The sequence below is a fragment of the Notolepis coatsorum genome (genome assembly GCF_963971535.1).
Source record: "Notolepis coatsorum genome assembly, chromosome: 3".
Classification (NCBI taxonomy): Eukaryota; Metazoa; Chordata; class Actinopteri; order Aulopiformes; family Paralepididae; genus Notolepis; species Notolepis coatsorum.
Window position 1 is genome coordinate 56,221,243 of NC_140167.1, and position 18,141 is coordinate 56,239,383.

General features: G+C 46.3%; 1 protein-coding gene across 2 annotated transcripts in view; it reads right to left on the minus strand.

Annotated features, from left to right (window-relative positions):
• ddhd1a (DDHD domain containing 1a) overlaps positions 1 to 18,141 on the minus strand; it is a 68,494-nt gene that overhangs the window by 33,782 nt on the left and 16,571 nt on the right. The window contains exons 3-4 of one of the 2 annotated variants that reach the window (XM_084310635.1): positions 6,100 to 6,201; positions 1,431 to 1,559 (exon numbers count right to left, since the gene is read on the minus strand). In XM_084310635.1, the coding sequence (XP_084166761.1) occupies positions 1,431 to 1,559; positions 6,100 to 6,201 (231 nt within the window). The remainder of the gene's footprint in view (positions 1 to 1,430; positions 1,560 to 6,099; positions 6,202 to 18,141) is intronic. The other variant, XM_084310636.1, reaches the window with a different exon arrangement.

The following is an 18,141-nucleotide window of genomic DNA, read 5'->3' on the forward strand; positions in this document are numbered from 1 at the left end:
GTATAGGTGTGTGAACCAATGGCCCCTGTCCACATGCATATGGATATTTTATCTGCAATCAGGACCACAGAGAGCTCCCTGCAGCCTGCCATCAGGTCAATCAGGACCACAGAGAGCTCCCTGCAGCCTGCCATCAGGTCAGTATTTATTTTTGTGTTGTTCTGTGAATGGAGAGATTTTCCAAAACATTGTTGGTGTGGACATGAATTTCTTTGAAAACGGAAGGGTGACATTTATTTTAGAAATATCGGTGTACATGTGGACACGGCCCAAATCTACCAGATTATTTGTAGATTTAGAAATCATTCATGCGGATTCTGTGTTACATAAGACATACAGAAAGTTAATCTAATAATACTGTAGTTAATATAATAATACTGTAATCTAGATATGAATTTGTGGTACTTTATTAATCCTTAGGGAAATGATCTTTTCGCACGTACAGAACCTCACCAGGTGGGGTCAGCGCAGGGTCAGCTCATTTCCAGCCACCCTGCAGCAGGTAGGGGTTTAGTGTCGTGCTCAATGCCACTTTGACAGTGACAGACACATTGAATCATGTGGTGGGGGTCTGAACTTGTGACTTTCCGGTTACGGGTCAGTCTCTAAAAGGACAAGCCACTCTCTTGCCCGTGTTACGTAAATAAGATGCATTATAAACAGCGTGTTATAAATGTTCTTGCACTGCCGACGGCAGGCTATAAATATCACAGCGGTGGTGTTTAGGTACCGTGGCTGATCAGGGACTAAACAGGCCAGTAGGTGAGGCTACAGCAGGCAGCTCCTGCCGTCACTGTGGCTTAGACTGTGTGGTCGTAAGTAAGCCTGCTGAACGCAAGGCCTTATTTAGAAGCTACCGTACAAGCCTGGCCCGGTCGCGTGCCGTATGCCAGAGCATCAGCCAATGGGATTTGCGTCTGTCTGGACAGCACTAAGGAGATTTCCCCTGGCCGAGCGCTTGTGTGTCGGAGGAGACTGAGATAACAGACGCCAGATCCTCCTCTCTAATCTGTGAGGCGGGGATGAAAATGCGCCGGAGAGCATCGGGAGATTGTAGATCAGATCAGAGCGGTCTGTGAAACATCAGAACCACAAGGCCCTGGGGTCCAACTGAAATCTTTCCTATTCTGCCGTGGCCTGGGGAGGCGCCAGATGGACGGGGTTGTGTACTTTTGAGATAATCTTAATTAGTAAGGTCAACTGTCCCAGGTTCAATCAATCACTTGAAAATTACAACAATCAAACATATTTCACAACACGTGTGTTCATGTGATATGTATGTGATCTAGATATCGGATATTGATCTTTCCGTTTTCATCCACAGAAGTAGAAAGAGAGCATTAGAGATCATTATCTCCTGGCCTATTCTAGGAACATCCACTCCGCCGAGGCAGGTGATCCACTGATAACACGGGGCGACTGCCACTCACCTTTGGAGAAGCCCAGTTTCTGGGTGACTGTGCGTGCGATTTTGGAGGTGGTAGCATCGCTGTAGAGGTAGACCTCGTCCACGCTGTGCCAGTCCACGTGGGTTCGACTCAACTTCAGACTGTGGACGGCTACAGGGGGCAGTTAAGATAGGGGTGAGTGATTCAATTGACAGAACGATGGATGAGAGAGAGAGAGATTGCAGATGGTTTGGAGAAAAAGTGGAAAGAAGAGTGGAAGGATTTATCCGGAGAGGAAAGAGGTCGAATAACATCAGGGAAAAACAAAGGAGAAACCATGGGAGAAAATGAAACGCATAAACATAATTAGATCTAAACAGGAGGCGACATATCTAACCAGCACACCAAAAGAGAGTGTAGGACTGAACAGCTTGATCAAATACAGACAAGGGCATTGATCTGCAGCGGTGTCAGAAGAACGCATAACATCATAATATCTCATGCATATTCAAGCTCGTACTTGCCCATCGCACTCGCTTAGCTGTCACCAGTCAGGGTTTATTTGAGGTAATACTGTACTTAACGTATAGTGCCAGGTGAATTCCTGATTTCACTTTGGATTCACCCGCTCTCTGGCTTCACATGTCAATTTGAGTCGCCGCGACAAGGGACAAGTAAGAGCCGAGATATGGCTAGAAGGCAGGAGAGAGACTTTAAAACTAGAGAGCACCAGCGATAAATGAAAGTGGTTGACTTCAACAGATAACGTCTGTCACTTTAAGACTGTCCTTACTGTCCTCAGATGTCCCTGTGCAGGACCATACAGACTTTGGCTCATGGTTCCTTGTGGAACCAATTGGGGTTAAAAGGCTATGGAGAAAAGGACAAAGGGACTTGAGGGGAGAGATGTGGAACCCTGCAGATGATGACGACTAGTCAATATGGTCCGATACTGTCGAACTCGACACCTTTTGGGATTTGTGTGTGTACACACGAAGACAGTCGGAGGAAAACAAAACCTAGCGGAGAACAGACAGTTACAGCAGGCGATTGATTTCCCACACTGTGAATAACAGGCGTTTCTCTGAAAAGGATCAGTGAGCAGGCAAACGGCGTCGTGCCCGAGCCTCCTCTGTGTCACTCCCTTTACCTCTGATGGTGTCAAGATTACTGCATATGCAGCGGTCTGTGCTGGCTGGCAATCAGACTCACCCAGCGAGCGAGTTTTGAGCCACGCCTGCAGTGTCCCCCTCCACCTCTCATAATCTCTCTCTCTCCATTTCCTACAACAAGGATGCTCCGAGCTATAGCTAAACTTTCATGGTGTGCATGCGTTTGTATGCGTGTGTGACGTGTGCGTGCCTTACATGAGTAAAGCCGGGCCTCGGCAGCGTAGTCTAATCTAATCTCTTCAGTGAGAGTGGCTAGTAGGGGTCAGGCTCATCATGGGAACTGTAATACATGAGTCTCTCAGTCTCACTCTATCCTACCGTCCACCCTGGTGGGGGGAGGGGAATCCATCCCACTGGCTCAGGAATAACAAGCAGAGGTGCCTAAGGGTTGGCCACTAGGACAGTGGAACGAAGGGCATAGTGACCCAATGGGGTAAAATAGAGGGTAAGATATTTTGGAGTTGCAATTTTTTTCCTTTGGTCCAACAACACAGAATATATGGGGTTTGTAGATGTGCATTGAAACACTACAGAACATGGGGGTTTGTCGATGTGTATTGAAGCACTAGGCAACATGGGGGGGTTTGTAGATGTGCAGTGAAGCACTAGGCAACATGGGGGGGGGGTTGTAGATGTGCAGTGAAGCACTAGGCAACATGGGGGGGGTTTGTAGATGTGCAGTGAAGCACTAGGCAACATGGGGGGGGGGTTGTAGATGTGCAGTGAAGCACTAGGCAACATGGGGGGGTTTGTAGATGTGCATTGAAGCACTAGGCAACATGGGGGGGGGTTTGTAGATGTACAGTGAACTAGTGAAGCACTAGGCAACATGGGGGGGGGGGGTTGTAGATGTGCAGTGAAGCACTAGGCAACATGGGGGGGGGGGGGGGGGTTGTAGATGTGCAGTGAAGCACTAGGCAACATGGGGGGGGGCTGGTGTCTGCAGATCCTCCACCGGTTAGAAGAGTCACACATTTTCATTTATCAACAGTGCAGATACTCAAAAGGAAATCTTGAAAAAGCAAAATAAACCACATGCTGCTCAACGACATCTACCACGACACAGGTGTCACTAGCTCTACGGTAGCAGCAGAGGGGAAAAAATAACCAACACGTCCAGAGAGGAGAAAGAAGCTTCTCATCACACCAGAGAGAATCTCAATCAGTGTAAAGTGGACTCTTTGTTTTTCCTCATCTACCCTCCTTCATATGCACTTATAGGACAAAATACAAGGAAGAAAAGAAAATGTATATATATCGCTGTTGTTTGACCAAAACCTAATCACACAAATCTTAGTGTTTCTATTTTCTGGGGGGAAGGGTCCTGATTATTTCTTTCTATGACCCATGACCCAGCAGAACATAATCTACAATTTCAAAATCCATAATTAAAAACAAAACAAAAACACTGACTTTGAGGTACTAGGTTCTGATCGGACATCAGCATCAACCATGACGACACATATGTACTTCATACGAGGAAAACTGATGAGGACAGACAGAGTCACTTCAGACTATTGAGCTCTCTCTCACCCCCCCCCCACCCTGTACTATCTGAGGCCACTGTAAAACAGGACGTCTTTGAAACCCAGAGCGGGGGCAGGGGAGCAGATCATCTTCTCGGAACTTCTCTAATTAGACAGTCAGATGAATTATAAATGAGTGTGGGGGGGGGGGGTGTTGGTAGGTGCAAATGCGGCCAATAAGATGAAGTGATGCTGATGTAAGGGGTTGTTTTAGGAGGAAGACACTTCCTGTTTTACAGTGCAAGGCGGCGCAGAGCCGAGAGGGGAAAAAAGAGGGGGGAAGGGATCATATAGTGAGGATGATCTGGCAGTCAACCATGAAAATAGGTTTACAGAGGGATCTTTCCAACACTGCCCATGAGAACGAGAGAGGAATGGACAGAGAGAGGAGAGGAAGGGAGGGACAGAGAGAGAGAGTGAGGAGAGAGGGGTGGAGAGACAAGGGGAGGAGGTGAGAATGAGGAAGTGGAGGAGAGAGCAGGGAGGTACAGAACAGAAGCCACAGAGACAGATGAGAGTGTGGGACAGAGAACAGAGGGAGGCTTTTCCCTCTCGTTGCCTCTAAAACCAGGGCAAAGCTCCTTTCCTCATATTAGTTGTGTGAGCTTGTGTGTTGAACCCGGGTATTATTAAATATACAGATTCAGCGCTGTACTGTGAATTCCACACTACGCCTGGCTGAGGGCCTCCTGCTATCTCTACTGTATATGCCCCTCCGCTCATAAGAGGAGTGATGTAAATACATGTTTTCCTACTACGCTAACTGTGGTGTCCTTTAATGCTACCTACACAGGTTTTTAGAACCTTGTGTAGCCACACCTCTAACCAAGTGGTCTGGAGAAGTTCTCGTCAGGAACGCCGTGAGATTTTGGAGCAAAACCCCCCCCCCCCCCCAAAAAACACACAAGCATTGTGTCATTAAACTGGCGTGCAGCGCATACAGACGGCCTTGTTCAAATAGAATCAGACTCCAAGCCAATCAAACTAATGACTTCTCAAGTCATCCCTCTTTTTCCTCATGTGAATTTCTCCAGACCTCTGGGCAAAGAATACCCCCCCCCCCCCCCCACGTGTGCGATGCTACGTGAATCAAAAAGAAAAAAAAAAAACAGTGGTAATCTTAGAACAACTTACAGCAGCGCCTGTCTAGTTATATACATCGTAAAATGAGTGGGATTTAGGTCAATGGAACAGAGGCCCCCAGGGGATTTACTGTGAGATGAGGACGCGGGACCTTTAGACCTCTGTCCTCCGGTATTGATTGGGGGGGGGTTCAGTGCACCCGGTGCTGCATCGGACCTCAAAGAGCCCAATTCTACGCCGTGCAGCGGCTATATGGGTGCAGCGCCGAAGGGACTCAATAGCCCCTCTGTTCATCTCACCGGACCCTGACTGCCTGTTAACAGAGAGCTTTGTTCACGGGACTAGGAGCCAGCGACGGGGAGTGCATTAATGATGTGGCGCTCACACTACTGGAGGGGAAGAGAGTGGAGGAACGAGGGAGGAGAGAAAGAGAGCGTGTTGGAGAGAATAACGGGTGGAGTGGGCTTTTTGGAGAACAAACTTATTTTAGATCAGATCCGTTATTTTTGAAGAATGCAGGCTGAACTGTCGGGTTAGGGAAGTGAGAAGCACGGTCCGCCGTCTAGCCTACGAGACAAGGCCAGATCCAGATGTGCGGGTGTCCTCCAAAAGCCCAGATGACAGTTAATAGCAGTAGCGATAGTGACCCGACTGAGGGGTCACGGAGCGTAAGGGGGTAAGTTCTAGCGACTAGGCCCAGTCTATACAGGAGAGATGTGGGATGGTGGTCTAAAATCTAGTTGATTCCAAACTGATTCTAACTGGACCCAGGTCTAGTTCTAAAATCGACAAGCTGAGCTCTCAGGAGAGAGGAAGGTCTAGTTCCACTGAGAGCTAAGATCGACGGGGGAGGGGAGAGAAGGGTACAAGCTAGCAGATCTAATGTAGTAGAATAAATAAAACAGAAATGGTTGACGTTTTGTACAGTACCTTGGCAGCGTTTGCGTTTGTGACCTGTAGTTCTAGCACTCGTCTGATATCCACTCCATTTGAACAGAAAGGGAAGGTAGAAAGGGGGCAGGTGGGAGAAAACTAACAACCAAGAGACAAGTGAGTGACGGGCATGATGACCAATGGCGTCAAGTCACACACACACACACACACACACACACACACACACACACACACACACACAAGCTACCGCTGTCATCGCTCCTGCGACAGGCACGTCGGTCAAGTAGCGCTGCTGTGGGGTGACCACTCAGAGAGGACCTGGACACAGAGCGAGCCCCGCCCTGGAGACGGACATAAAGCTCAGGGTCCCTTCAACAGGTCCCAGGGGGCATCACTGTACAGCATGCAGTTTTGGACTAAATCACATCAGACAACCTTCTCCTTCTGATGGGGGTCCCTGGTACAACATGTTATCCGGCATGGGGTTCTTTCTTAGTATACAATTATATCAGTTTGGGGGTTATTGACGTGAAGAAGTTAGGGAACTAATGAGGCAGATAGTACAGTGCATTTTAACTAGTAGCCGAAAGCAAGGCTTTGACAATAGGCTAAAAGGTACATGTGAGGGTGAGGCTTGAAACCCAAAAATGCAACGCTACTTGAAGCTCGCCCCAGAGATGACGGAGGTAGCGTCTGAATTATACTCAAAAACAACATTTACGGTACACCGGAATTATTGTCCGCTTCTATTGTTTTCACTCTGTAGTAAAGTCTAGGACAATATGCTGCACTTTTTTATTTTTATTTATTTTTACAAACATGATAATACAATAGATTAGAAACATGAACACATTGGATCAATAAAACAAACTTCCGGGAACAAAATGCAGTTAGTAAACAACAATAACAACACCTCTGTCACACTACATGGATTCTTGTTTTATAGGCTTCCTCAAAATGTAGAAAAGCTATCGGAGCACAGAAAGAGCTCTACGTCAAAGATTATTATTATTAAAAGTAGATACAAAAAATATTATTATTATTATTACGTCAAAGAGCCCATAAAAAGCTCTACGTCATAAGAGCACAGGAAGAGCTCTACGCCATAGAGCACAGGAAGAGCTCTACGCCATAGAGCACAGGAAGAGCTCTACGCCATAGAGCACAGGAAGAGCTCTACGCCATAGAGCACAGGAAGAGCTCTACGCCATAGAGCACAGGAAGAGCTCTACGCCATAGAGCACAGGAAGAGCTCTACGCCATAGAGCACAGGAAGAGCTCTACGTCATAGAGCACAGGAAGAGCTCTACGCCATAGAGCACAGGAAGAGCTCTACGTCATAGAGCACAGGAAGAGCTCTACGTCATAGAGCACAGGAAGAGCTCTACGTCATAGAGCACAGGAAGAGCTCCATGTTAGGGATGCCCCGATCACGTTTTTTGCCACCGATACCGATCACCGATCGTCTATGAGCCATATCGACCGATACCGGTTTCATAAAAAAATATATATATATATACTTTATTTTTTATTTATAAAATATATATATTATATAATTATACTTGTAGTTGTATCATCTGCGAGACATCGCCAGATAGCGAGCCACAATGCTCGCTATCTCCACTGTCTGTGTGTATACTCTGCTTTGGTCAAATATTCAGCATGCCCTCAGCAGGGTATCTGCGGCTCTGCAGATATACCCTACTCCCTCACTGCGATGCAAGCCAGGGGCTCGAATACGCATCGAATCAATGTTATAAGACATTGATATCAGGAGCTATCTGTAGCTACTGCTAGCCGGCTAGATAACGTTAAGACAGCGCCTCAGTAAACTATTTAGTTTAATGGGACATTTCGTTTTGAACAGTAAGCTAACGTGAGCTAACGAGCTAACGGAGGTATCATGCACTACTAGACTATTGCTGGAGCATTTGTTGATATCAGGAGCTATCAGTAGCTAGCCGGCTAGATACCATTAGACAATGCCTCATGTATTAAACTAAAAGTGAATAGTTGATTGGGTAATTTTGTTTAAACAGTAACGATAGCTAGGTAGCTAACGTTAGCTCACAGAGGTCCATGCACTAGAGCAGACTATTGCCGGAGCATTTGTTTACACGGGTGCGGGAGGGGCAGGGGGAGGAGGAGGAGGGGCCGTGCGCTGCAGCAGCTGTGTGCCTGAGAGAGAAGTCAGCGAGTGAGATCTCCGCTAAGAATTGGATCATGTTTTTCGATCGGTTTTCACGATCGGCGAAAATAAAGCATTATCGGAATTCACCGATCTCATATTTATACTGAATATCGGCCGATACCGATCGCTGGCCGATCGATTGGGGCATCCCTACTCTACGTCATAGAGCACAGGAAGAGCATACTCTGAAGTTTGCAAGACTTTTTTATATCAAGTTGACCGAAAAATTTTACTTGTGAAGGAAATGCACGTTCTCTACAACCTCACAAGTTTTTGATATTCCTGGGTTAGGTTACTCTTCCAGTGTGAGAGAATAATTAATTATCATTTATCCCAGTAATGCAAAAAACTGCTTTAGGGAAAGAGAATGGTGATCCCCTCTCATGTTCAGTAAGGAAGAAACAGTCTATTGTCTAAAACCGTTATTAGCAAAATCATGACAAAATAAATGTATTGTGTGCTAATTCACAATACATACATATTGATTAGTTATTGATCAGTTCATTATATGATAAGTAAGGAGAGAACTATATATATATATACATTGATATTTGTTGATTAAGATTCTGCACTGATGAGATTCTGTAGCAGTGAATAACAATGTTAGAACATGGAATGCACTGCGACACGTCGCTTGCTGACAACCAGAGGGTTGCTAACAGGTTGCTTCATAAGAATAGATTCCCTGGAACACTGAAATTGGCACATTACAGATCACATATTTAGAATGGATATAGAAAATTATTAATATACATCCTATGATATTTAAATGTCTCACAAACACACAAATACAAACACACACACACACACACACACTACATGTCTGCTTTTATGAGTATATTAACTGTATTGCCAAAATCAGTCCAGTTCATGGCATGACACAGAATGTCCTGCCAGGGTATTCTGAGTGGATACGGACCATCACTGTCACTATCAAGTGTAAGCAGTTCGACAGATGGCAGAGGATCGGATATGTAAACATCGCTCATCAGCATTTGTTAATCAAATGAACAGAGAGCCTCTGCTCTGCAAAGGCAAAGCTACCCGTGTCCATTTGGCCCAGGGTCGCACGGAGAGATCACACTAGCAATTGTCAGCAAAGCCTCTCTCTCTCTCTCTCTCTCTCTCTCTCGCTCAGCAAGCTTGACAGGCTGCGAGGGAGAAACCTGCTGAGTGCACCAGGACAATGGGTGAGCAGCACCCTGTATATCAGCTCCCATGAATAACATTAGTTTGATACATTCATCTAGAAAGCAGGCTTTATACCAAGATTACTAGGATGTTGACTATAGATATATGATCTGCAGCGACATCCCGTCGTTTGGATAATAACACAGATACAGTTATTTCTGGTTTGTGTCGCAGCCTGTAGCCTGCGGTGTGTTCCGGCTCTGCAGTTTGACCTAGATACAGCAGCGCTGGTGGTGTGGCTGGAGTCCGGAAGCCAGATCAACCCCAGTACAGCAATTTACAGTGGGGTGATGTTGTAACTACTCATTACAGCTGAGCTGCTCTATGCAGGTACAGGGGGGTTTTAGACAGTTGTCTCGGCTCGGAGCGAAGGAGCAGCAGGTTACTAAAGGCAGTCAGTCAGGGAGGAACAGTTGGTCTGGTCAGGTTACTAAAGACAGTCAGTCAGGGAGGAAGGGTTGGTCTGGTCAGGTTACTAAAGACAGTCAGTCAGGGAGGAAGGGTTGGTCTGGTCAGGTTACTAAAGACAGTCAGTCAGGGAGGAAGGGTTGGTCTGGTCAGGTTACTAAAGACAGTCAGTCAGGGAGGAACAGTTGGTCTGGTCAGGTTACTAAAGACAGTCAGTCAGGGAGGAACAGTTGGTCTGGTCAGGTTACTAAAGACATCAGGGAGGAAGAGTTGGTCTGGTCAGGTTACTAAAGACATCAGGGAGGAGGAGTTGGTCTGGTCAGGTTACTAAAGACAGGGAGGAAGAGTTGGTCTGGTCAGGTTACTAAAGACAGTCAGTCAGGGAGGAAGGGTTGGTCAGGTTACTAAAGACAGTCAGTCAGGGAGGAACAGTTGGTCTGGTCAGATTACTAAAGACAGGGAGGAAGAGTTGGTCTGGTCAGGTTACTAAAGACAGGGAGGAAGAGTTGGTCTGGTCAGGTTACTAAAGACAGGGAGGAAGAGTTGGTCTGGTCAGGTTACTAAAGACATCAGGGAGGAAGAGTTGGTCTGGTCAGGTTACTAAAGACAGGGAAGAAGAGTTGGTCTGGTCAGGTTACTAAAGACATCAGGGAGGAAGAGTTGGTCTGGTCAGGTTACTAAAGACAGGGAGGAAGAGTTGGTCTGGTCAGGTTACTAAAGACAGGGAGGAAGAGTTGGTCTGGTCAGGTTACTAAAGACATCAGGGAGGAAGGGTTGGTCTGGTCAGGTTACTAAAGACAGGGAGGAAGAGTTGGTCTGGTCAGGTTACTAAAGACAGGGAGGAAGAGTTGGTCTGGTCAGGTTACTAAAGACAGGGAGGAAGAGTTGGTCTGGTCAGGTTACTAAAGACATCAGGGAGGAAGGGTTGGTCTGGTCAGGTTACTAAAGACAGGGAGGAAGAGTTGGTCTGGTCAGGTTACTAAAGACAGGGAGGAAGAGTTGGTCTGGTCAGGTTACTAAAGACGGGGAAGAAGAGTTGGTCTGGTCAGGTTACTAAAGACATCAGGGAGGAAGAGTTGGTCTGGTCAGGTTACTAAAGACAGGGAGGAAGAGTTGGTCTGATCAGGTTACTAAAGACAGTCAGGGAGGAAGAGTTGGTCTGATCAGGTTACTAAAGACAGTCAGGGAGGAAGGGTTGGTCTGGTCAGGTTACTAAAGACAGTCAGGGAGGAAGAGTTGGTCTGATCAGGTTACTAAAGACAGTCAGGGAGGAAGAGTTGGTCTGGTCAGGTTACTAAAGACAGGGAGGAAGAGTTGGTCTGGTCAGGTTACTAAAGACAGTCAGGGAGGAAGAGTTGGTCTGATCAGGTTACTAAAGACAGGGAGGAAGAGTTGGTCTGGTCAGGTTACTAAAGACAGGGAGGAAGAGTTGGTCTGGTCAGGTTACTAAAGACAGGGAGGAAGAGTTGGTCTGGTCAGGTTACTAAAGACAGGGAGGAAGGGTTGGTCTGGTCAGGTTACTAAAGACAGTCAGGGAGGAAGAGTTGGTCTGGTCAGATTACTAAAGACATCAGGGAGGAAGAGTTGGTCTGGTCAGGTTACTAAAGACATCAGGGAGGAAGAGTTGGTCTGGTCAGGTTACTAAAGACAGGGAGGAAGAGTTGGTCTGGTCAGGTTACTAAAGACAGGGAGGAAGAGTTGGTCTGGTCAGGTTACTAAAGACAGGGAGGAAGAGTTGGTCTGGTCAGGTTACTAAAGACAGGGAGGAAGAGTTGGTCTGGTCAGGTTACTAAAGACATCAGGGAGGAAGAGTTGGTCTGGTCAGGTTACTAAAGACGGGGAAGAAGAGTTGGTCTGGTCAGGTTACTAAAGACATCAGGGAGGAAGAGTTGGTCTGGTCAGGTTACTAAAGACAGGGAGGAAGAGTTGGTCTGGTCAGGTTACTAAAGACAGGGAGGAAGAGTTGGTCTGGTCAGGTTACTAAAGACAGACAGGGAGGAAGAGTTGGTCTGATCAGGTTACTAAAGACAGTCAGGGAGGAAGAGTTGGTCTGATCAGGTTACTAAAGACAGTCAGGGAGGAAGAGTTGGTCTGGTCAGGTTACTAAAGACAGGGAGGAAGAGTTGGTCTGGTCAGGTTACTAAAGACAGTCAGGGAGGAAGAGTTGGTCTGGTCAGGTTACTAAAGACATCAGGGAGGAAGAGTTGGTCTGGTCAGGTTACTAAAGACAGGGAGGAAGGGTTGGTCTGGTCAGGTTACTAAAGACAGTCAGGGAGGAAGAGTTGGTCTGGTCAGATTACTAAAGACATCAGGGAGGAAGAGTTGGTCTGGTCAGGTTACTAAAGACAGGGAGGAAGGGTTGGTCTGGTCAGGTTACTAAAGACAGTCAGGGAGGAAGAGTTGGTCTGGTCAGATTACTAAAGACATCAGGGAGGAAGAGTTGGTCTGGTCAGGTTACTAAAGACAGGGAGGAAGAGTTGGTCTGGTCAGGTTACTAAAGACAGGGAGGAAGAGTTGGTCTGGTCAGGTTACTAAAGACAGGGAGGAAGAGTTGGTCTGGTCAGGTTACTAAAGACATCAGGGAGGAAGAGTTGGTCTGGTCAGGTTACTAAAGACGGGGAAGAAGAGTTGGTCTGGTCAGGTTACTAAAGACATCAGGGAGGAAGAGTTGGTCTGGTCAGGTTACTAAAGACAGGGAGGAAGAGTTGGTCTGGTCAGGTTACTAAAGACAGGGAGGAAGAGTTGGTCTGGTCAGGTTACTAAAGACAGACAGGGAGGAAGAGTTGGTCTGATCAGGTTACTAAAGACAGTCAGGGAGGAAGAGTTGGTCTGATCAGGTTACTAAAGACAGTCAGGGAGGAAGAGTTGGTCTAGTCAGGTTACTAAAGACATCAGGGAGGAAGAGTTGGTCTGGTCAGGTTACTAAAGACAGTCAGTCAGGGAGGAAGGGTTGGTCTGGTCAGGTTACTAAAGACAGGGAGGAAGAGTTGGTCTGGTCAGGTTACTAAAGACAGGGGGAAGAGTTGGTCTGGTCAGGTTACTAAAGACAGTCAGGGAGGAAGAGTTGGTCTGGTCAGGTTACTAAAGACAGGGAGGAAGAGTTGGTCTGGTCAGGTTACTAAAGACAGGGAGGAAGAGTTGGTCTGGTCAGGTTACTAAAGACAGGGAGGAAGAGTTGGTCTGGTCAGGTTACTAAAGACAGTGAGGAAGAGTTGGTCTGGTCAGGTTACTAAAGACATCAGGGAGGAAGAGTTGGTCTGGTCAGGTTACTAAAGACATCAGGGAGGAAGAGTTGGTCTGGTCAGGTTACTAAAGACAGGGAGGAAGAGTTGGTCTGGTCAGGTTACTAAAGACAGGGAGGAAGAGTTGGTCTGGTCAGGTTACTAAAGACAGTCAGGGAGGAAGAGTTGGTCTGGTCAGGTTACTAAAGACAGTCAGGGAGGAAGAGTTGGTCTGGTCAGGTTACTAAAGACATCAGGGAGGAAGAGTTGGTCTGATCAGGTTACTAAAGACAGGGAGGAAGAGTTGGTCTGATCAGGCACATCAACAAATACATTTTATAGTCCATCGAAATGTCATCCCACCAACTGGCCCTCATTTATTGGAGGCTAATTATAGCCGAGGCAACCCTGAGCATCGCTAACTGTGAGCCAGAGACATACTCACGGCCACCACATCACAAGTTCATGACTAAGTCTGACTGTCCCTGCTGCAGGTGCCGGACTCTACCTGCAGGTGGATTACGGACTTCCTGACCAAAAGGTCACAGCGGGTGAAGTTGGGAATCAACATCTCCGATCCCAAGTCCATCAGTACTGGCTCCCCACAGGGCTGCGTTCTGTCCCCACTACTATTCTCCCTGTACACCAACAGCTGCGTCTCTCTGCACCCCTCGTGGGGGGTGCAGAGAGGATGAGTGGGGGGATGAGTCTGCCTACAGGAGGGAGATCGAGAGGCTGCAGAGCTGGTGCAGCTGCAACAACCTGGACCTCAACACCCATAAAACAGTGGCGATGGTGGTGGACTTCAGGCGGAAGGCAGCCCCCCCCCCCCACCCGATCATTCTGGGAGGCACCCCGGTGGCCTCTGTGAAGTCCTGCCGCTTCCTCGGCACGACACTCTCCCGGGACCTGAAATGGGAGCTAAACACCATCACTCTCAATAAAAAGGCCCGGAAGAGGATGTTCTTCCTACGTCAGCTGAGGAAGTTCAGGCTGCAGAGGACTATGATGGTCCAGTTCTACACCGCCATCATCCAGTCCATCCTCACCCTCTCCATCATCACCTGGTTCCCTGCAGCCACGGTCAGGGACAAGGCCAAGCTGCAGCGGGTGATACGATCAGCGGAGAGGGTGATCGGCTGCCCCCTTCCCTCCCTCAAGTCCCTACATTCCACCAGGGCTTTGAGGAGGGCTAGGAAGATTATAGCTGACCACGCCCACCCGGGTCACGGCCTCTTCATCATGCTCCCCCACGGCAGATGGCTACGGCTGCCCAAGACATTAAAGTCCCGCCATAGACTCAGGCTCAGCTTCTTCCCCTCAGCAGCTCGCCTGGTAAACGAGTCAGGTGTCCACCTGCCCCCCCCCCCCCCTCTATGGCGAGCTGCTAGGGCTGGACCTCTGAACTTGAACTGTGCTGCACTGTATCCATGTCCCCAACCACTGCACTTTTACTGTCTTATTGTTGTCTCACTGTTTCTGTCCTGTTTTGCACTTATTTATTTATTATTATGTATTATGTTTATTCCTATTTGTGAAAAAATCATGCACTGTAATGTCGAATCACGTTCCATTTGTACATACAATATGGTGAATAAAGTAATCTGAATCTGAAGCATGTATATGATGCTCTGTGCGCTGATCTAAATGCTTGTCGCCAAACAAACATCTTTTTGAACTTACAGTAAATACTCTGTAATGGGGGGAGTTTTCACTTCCTCCTTTCTCTGGCCAACAGAACAAAGCCTTAAAGAGCCTAAACAGACCACCACTCTATCAACTGTAAAACCCCATGTGGCTATTTTCAGCTTTGGTAGCAAAAAGAAAAGGAAGACAAATCAATTATAGTAATACTGAGAGCCTGTATTCCTCCAGCTTGCCATCTGTGACCACAGTCAATGTTTATCTGCTAAGAAAACGAAAGGAATCTATGAACAAAAAAGGAAGCCATCAAAATGCAAAAGGAAGTGGTGGAAGAAATGGGCCCCAACAATAAGATCTGCTGTACCTACCAGTCAGAGGGGGAGGGGCTTCAGAAAATGATCCTATGTACAAAATTGCTTACTTTACATTTCATACCTAGTATTAGGGCCGGGTGAATAATGGAATTTGTCGAGATAAAACGATTATTGTGCGGCATGCTGGGTTGCTCTCATTTTGTGGTGTAAATGCAGCGCACGCTTCCTTCGCAGTGATGGGCTCCCCCCGAAGCCCAAACAGTAGTTTCAGCTTGTGTCAAGGGGTCGATCGTCGATGAGTAATCGTGTTTAATAATCGTGATTTCAATATGAATCAAAATTATTGTGATTATAGTTTTGGCCATAGTCGAGCAGCTCTACCAAGTATGCGTTCGTAGCTAATATTTGAGATCACTGGTCCCTGTGTTGTGTTGTTGTGCCTGCATAGAGCAGAGCGCGCCTGCCATATGTTTTCTGCTTCATTAAGCTTTAGGCTTTCAACTAGCTGCTGAAGCACAAGGAGTGCATGGGGTGGGGGGGTAATACATTATTATCATATGCTCCATTCCCCTGTGAAATGTCTCAAGGTAGCCTACTTATGGCCCTGAGTGCCTTTGCATTACAAAGCAAAGTGCTGAGACTGAAATGTCTACTGTACACTCAGGGGCGATAAACATTACCCACATTGGTTGGAACCGAAAACGCTGGGAGACCAAATACGGAGTTACATCATAATACAGCAACACGAGACGCAGAGGCCATGGTGATGAGACGACAACATCTTACTCATCTCCAAGCGGCATCATTACTCATTTCCGTTATCGCACCGAGAATATTCTGTCAACAATGCGCCGGGTTTTCTAAGCGAGATATGTTGAGCGTTCCCGCTCGTATGTGTAACGTGTTTGATTAGAGTTCTGCATGCGGTGGAGAACAGACAGGGCACGACTACACGTGGCCTTTCAGCATGATCACATTATGCGGTGGAGAACAAACACGGTGCTAATATAATAGATATCTCAGCATGAATACATTTGTCGGTGAGGAATAACTGAGGTGCTAATTTAATACTAATATTTCAGAATAAATTGCGGAATATTTCCATACATTCCAAGCGACGTGATATGGTGAAGAGCCGGGGAGCGGCAGTGAAGTATGATATTATTTACCCTGGGCACCGCTATGACTGAGCGGACAAGCCAAGGTCATATGATCTGCAGGGCCACGTGTTGTGTACGAGGGGGGGGGGGGGGGCTGCATGAAGGTGCCGTGCGCGTGGCACAAGAGTCATTGGCGTGACTCTGCATCTTATTCCAAACACTCTGCTGGTGATGGGATTATAATCCCTGCATCTTGTTGTTGTGGCTCGGCGTTAGGAACGGGCATTTAAAGACAATCAATATTCCAATATTCTACTGAAAATAATTTTGGTTAATCGGTTAACCAAACTACACTAGGAAGAAAAAAAGGGTGCAGCGAACTCATAATGTAGCCTGAATGGCTTCTGTGATCCTAGCCTCACTAAACAAATGTTCATAATTGCCATTTGCCATTAGTCAAAAATAATAAGGAAACCAAATCCAATGTGTTAAATTTCTTTAACATAGAAGAAAAGATTTGTCCTTTTGAATAGTCGACTAACTGTTAAAACATCCCCATTTCATGTAAATTCAGTTGAATTGCAACTGCACTGTGCATTCAATATGCAGTGCACTCCTCCATCACATCCAGAGACCACAGACTATAAAATGAGAAGGATCACTGTGGTAGTTTTGAATGGGGAAATCTGTAACACTAAAGGTGGCGGCAACAACAAAGAATTGCTGCAAAATAAACATAAATTTGTTGTTAACCATTTGGTTGCCAAAAACGTAGAACTACGTTTCTGTCGCCCGATCGTTGAGTGCCAGAAATGTAGATCTACGTTTTTCTCACAGTATTTCTTTTATTCGCTATTGCCATTCATAATTCAGCAGGGCACCTTGTGCATGCTGTACTGAATGTGTCTGAGCTGGCAGACGGTCTTATACCGCATTGCATGCTTGCACGAGGAAGGATAATAATTATGATCTAACGTTGATTTCAGGAAGATCCGATAATCAGGCGAAAAATGACAACGTGTTTATTGAATTACGCAGTTTTTGCGTCTTTTCCCTGGAATGACTCAGAAGCAACCAAACTATATTCATAACGGTATAAAACGGAAATGTACAGATGAAAAAATTATCTGTTTTTTGCACGTTGACCAGAAGCAACTCACTGAGACTCGACGGCATTAGACCCATAGCTATACTATAAAATATAGGTTTAGCTCTACAAACTACAACTACGTTTACATGGGGTTAATGGACGGCAAGGAAGGAGTCACTTCCCGGAAGGGGCGTGGCACTCAATGTGTTAAAATAATAATAATAATCATATTTTAAAAAAAAGAATCATAAATCAAATATATAAAAAAGAAAAATACTAATAGAAATATCTATAGTATATTTATCGATAATTTTGTCCCGATTTATCGATTCTTCCAAATGGCATATCGTCTCAGCCTTAACACTTTGTTTGCCCAACCCGAGTTTTCTCGGGTTTACCCCCCACGGGTTGAATGCCCACTCACGAGAATTCTTGTATTTTCTTGTTTTATTTTTTTATTAGCGATCTGAAATCATCTTTCATCAACCAAGTCTACCGTTGGAAATCCAACCACTCCAGGCGCTCAGATGTGAAAAAAGCGCCCCCTATCGTCTCCCAGATGGTAATTCACCCTTTTGGATTGAACTCAATGAAAATGAATGAGAAAAAGAATCCCTGACTCCACATTTTACTTCTCACTCACGCAGCCGGGGTCGATCAGCTCCACTAGTGAGCCTCAGAGCAGCGGAGATTATGTGTTTTTACAGTATACACAGTGAATCAATAAAAAGATAGATTTTTTCGAATGGCGATCAGGAATTGGAATAATCCATTTGGATACCATCTGATCACAGAGATATAAGCTTTTATGTGATTATGTGATATTGCTGTTTGGCTGTGCGAGCAGTCAGTAACTAGGAGAATCGATTTTCAACTCGCGGCACAAGCGTGCATGCGCACACATATACTATCGATAATC